At 32.0% G+C, this 3845-nt stretch overlaps 1 protein-coding gene across 1 annotated transcript; it reads right to left on the bottom strand.

The window, feature by feature from the left end:
- Nucleotides 1-464: 464 nt before the first annotated feature.
- Nucleotides 465-1539, bottom strand: LOC107892219 (protein YIPF5 homolog). The gene has a single exon (XM_016817268.2). The coding sequence runs from the start codon at nt 1287-1289 to the stop codon at nt 540-542; it is 750 nt and encodes a 249-aa protein (XP_016672757.2). The 5' UTR covers nt 1290-1539; the 3' UTR covers nt 465-539.
- Nucleotides 1540-3845: the final 2306 nt, after the last annotated feature.

Here is a 3845-nt window from a genome sequence, read left to right as displayed (position 1 = left end):
AATCGATTTTTTTACTCCAAATGTCAAATATTCTCGTTGACTTGAAAATGCTTTTCTATTCACAACGGAGAACACGCCCTAAGTGATCTGCATTTTAACAAACTTTTAAAATTTTCATTGATAGTGCTGGATAAAGAATAAAAATAAAAAGGCTTTTTAAATAATCACTTAAATACTAAAAAATATTATTGGTGGGTTAAAATAAAATTTATTAATTTTTTTTAAACAATATCTAAAATTATTTATAATCCTCTATATTGATAACAATACCCGTATCAAACTCAATCAATCGATATTTTATTAGTAAATTTTAAATATAGAAAAATTTAATAAATTTTAAGAATCATATATTGAGTTGAAGTAAGCATGGAGATAGATGATGTATGTATTCAAATTTTAATATGTTGTAATTTGGTGTTAAATTGATGATGAAATGGTGAGAGTTGATCCAAATGTCCTTCATATTCAGAAACCAAAGAGTGTGCAATCCTTCATATCAAATTTCAAAAACAATATCTTCTTATAGATATCAGTTTGAATTAAAATATGACCAGAAGCGAAAATAATGCGTAGATCAAGAAACAAGCATACGCGATCAGCCCACGGTGTTCTTCCACCCCATCAGCAAGGGCCACCATCAAATTGGCGCAAGACCTAGTGGCCCAAACCACGAATACCCCCGCCGTTGCGTACCTCACCACACAAATCCCCTGCGGCATGAAAAGCGACACCGCCGATAATATCACCACCGGCAACATACAGTAACCAACCACGCTCGTACACGTGTGCAGATCTAGGTTGCCGTTGTTGCGACCCGCCAACATGTTGAAAACCACGTAGAGGAAAATCGAGGAGACCACGATCCACCCCAGGATTATGCCGAACTGGATCTTGCCGCCGAGGAGCTGGAATAAGCAGAAAGACAAGTAGAGGAAGATCGGGCCGGAGAGATCCGAGTCTTTATGGGCCGCAGGGTTGACCCGGAAAGGATTGAGGATGGATCTCGTTTTGTGCCAGATTTGGTCCGGGTGGATGCCCAGTTCGTCGAGGAGGGGTTCTTCGTCTTCGAATGAGGCGGAAGAGGATACGGCTGACGTGGAGATTGTGCCGCCCAAGGATCCGGATGATGATGGAACCGACCCAATATCGAAGGCCATGAAGGGTATGGCGGAGGAAGAGGGCTGGAAAGGAGCCGTTGGGACACGGCGTTGGTTGATGTTGCCGACGTTGGGGTTGACACCACCGCCTGACGGAAAAACCACCGGTGGCACTGTGAATTGTTTGCTCATTTTTGTTGAAGCTATAGCGGTTCTTTTGTGGGGGCACCAAGGCAAGTTTTTTTTTTTGTATTTTGCCTTCTTAAGGGAAATATATATTGTTAAAATTGGGCGGTGAATGGAAGGGTGTTTTGGACTATTCGTCTGGATTTTTTGCAAATAGTTGAAGTGTTCAACCGCGGGAGATGAACATGTTGACGTGTTTTGCCCCACGAAATTACATTATTGCACATTTCCACTTCCTTTTTTTTTTATTTTATATAACATGAGATGAGATAACACAGTTGAAACTGTAATAAATAGGCATTGATTACCGTTTCATTTAAATCAAGATTTTTTTTTAATGTTTTATTTTTTACCTCATGACTAAAAAATATTGAGTAATCTATGCCTAATTCTTAAACTAGTTTTTGTTGCCCGTCTGATGCATACGTTTTAATTAAATTATGATTTTTTAAATACTTTAAAAAAACAACAACAACATGATTAAAAATTCTAAAAATCATAATATTAGAATTACTTTTAAAAATTATAATTGATTTTAGAATCAATTAAAAATAATAATATTTTATAAATAAAGTATCTTTTTGGATTAATAAGTAAAATTAATCTAAGAAACTAAAGTTTACATTAAAAAGTTATTAGAAACAGTAATTAAATTAATCTAATACAAATTTGAATTGGATTTTGATAATTTTGTAAAAGAAAAATTAAATATTTTTTTTGTAGATTATAAAAAATATTTAATAATTTTTTTTACATTAATTTGAAATTTTAGAACTATTTTTTAATCTTTTGTAAATTGTTTTGTTAAAAATAAATTCATGATATCCGACTTGGGGCTAGAGGTGATCATGGGCAGGGCCGGGCCAGGTTTGGGCCAAGCTCAACTAAAAATTTAGGCTTATTCACTAAGCTCGGGCCGGTCCGGGCCGGGCCCAAAAAATAGGCTTAAAATTTTGCCCAAATAACTTTTTAAAATAAGTTTTAAAAATAAATATTTTTTAAAAATAAATATTTAAAAAATACTAAAATAAATCAAAATAAATATTTTCCAACAAATTGAAAATAAATTTTAAAAAATATGTAAACTTAAATAACACTAATATAGATGCAACTTAACAAGCAAATACCTCTAAAATAATAATAAAATTAACAAATGTCTTTAAAATAATAACAAAATTAATAATAAAATTAACAAATGCCTTTAAAATAACAACTCCCTTGCTGCCCCTACCCACTCTTTAAATCCATGTTGCATGTAGCTTCCTTGGCGGATCAATTTCTTTTAAAAGAATTACAATTAATATTTAAGGATAAATTATCTTAAATTTTAAATTTTCCTTCAGCTACTTGCTCTATGTTAAATCAGCTTCATCATTTTCATAAAAATATTCTTTAAAACCATAACTCAACCTTCTTCCCATGCTTCATCGCCACACCGTTCGTCATTTAAATCAACGTGGAATTGTTCATGATTTTCTTCTATTTCTTTTCCCATCTCTAATGCTTTTGCACCAAATCTTCCCCTGAAAAGTGAGAAGTTTGAGTTAAAATATAAGTTCGAAAAATAAGCTTTAACAAAAAATAAAACACATTTTTTAAATAGGTCAGACCTCAGGTAAGCTTCTTTTGGCCCGAGCTCTGCCCAGCCCGAATCTACCTAAATTTTCTTTCTTACTACTATTTGTTGTTTTTTTTGCTATCATAGTACTACAATTTTGTTGTTATTATTTGGATATTATATAACTTTTTTATTTCATTATTAATTTTGCTACTATTGTAATAGCTCGATTTTCTGTCTCATTCTCCAATGAGTGAGTCCATAAATATTATCAATTAATATTTACGAGTTAATTATAATATCATATTGAATTTTGGTCTAACGAATTTGCTAATTGGATAGTTAGTTAAGGTACAAGTGTAGCGACCCTACAGTTAGTGGTATTAGAAAATGAGGTAATAGGCCCTCATTTCTTTAAATCAAACTCATAAATATTTAATGTAAATATTTACAGATTTACTTTATAGGTTAATTAAATTTTTTATAGGTAATTTTGTCGAATTAGTGATTAATTAAGGTATAATGACTAAATTGTAAAAGTTGTAAATAATTAATATGTACTTGTATGATTAAATTTGTTATATAAATCACTGATAATAATAAAATATGAATAAGTATTTTTTATTAATTTAATAAATGAAGGATGCGTGACCGAGGTTAGACACATTCATCATGAAGGAAATATTTGCATGGATCACTTGGGGAATTTAATTCAGAATATTGAGAGAAGTCTGGTTCCTCTTGAGACAAAGTCAACAAGCCTTGAACCCTTGCTCCATAGTGACACTTATGGAGAGGGGGTAATTCGAATTTGGTTTCCTTGTTTCCTTTTTTTTTGTAAAAAATAAATAAATAATAAGCGTGTGATGTAATGGATAAAGTAATTTTGAAATTAACAACATATTTGGTTGGGTGTAAAACGCTACATAGCCATTCCTTTTACTCAACACCGTATAGGCATTGAATATGATCTTTTTCCCCTTTTCAATTTTTATCCTCCTCCT

Source organism: Gossypium hirsutum, chromosome A01 (assembly GCF_007990345.1).
Source record: "Gossypium hirsutum isolate 1008001.06 chromosome A01, Gossypium_hirsutum_v2.1, whole genome shotgun sequence".
In the NCBI taxonomy this organism is placed as follows: domain Eukaryota; kingdom Viridiplantae; phylum Streptophyta; class Magnoliopsida; order Malvales; family Malvaceae; genus Gossypium; species Gossypium hirsutum.
The sequence above is the reverse complement of the archived record's forward strand: the minus strand, read 5'-3'. Positions and strand labels throughout refer to the sequence as shown.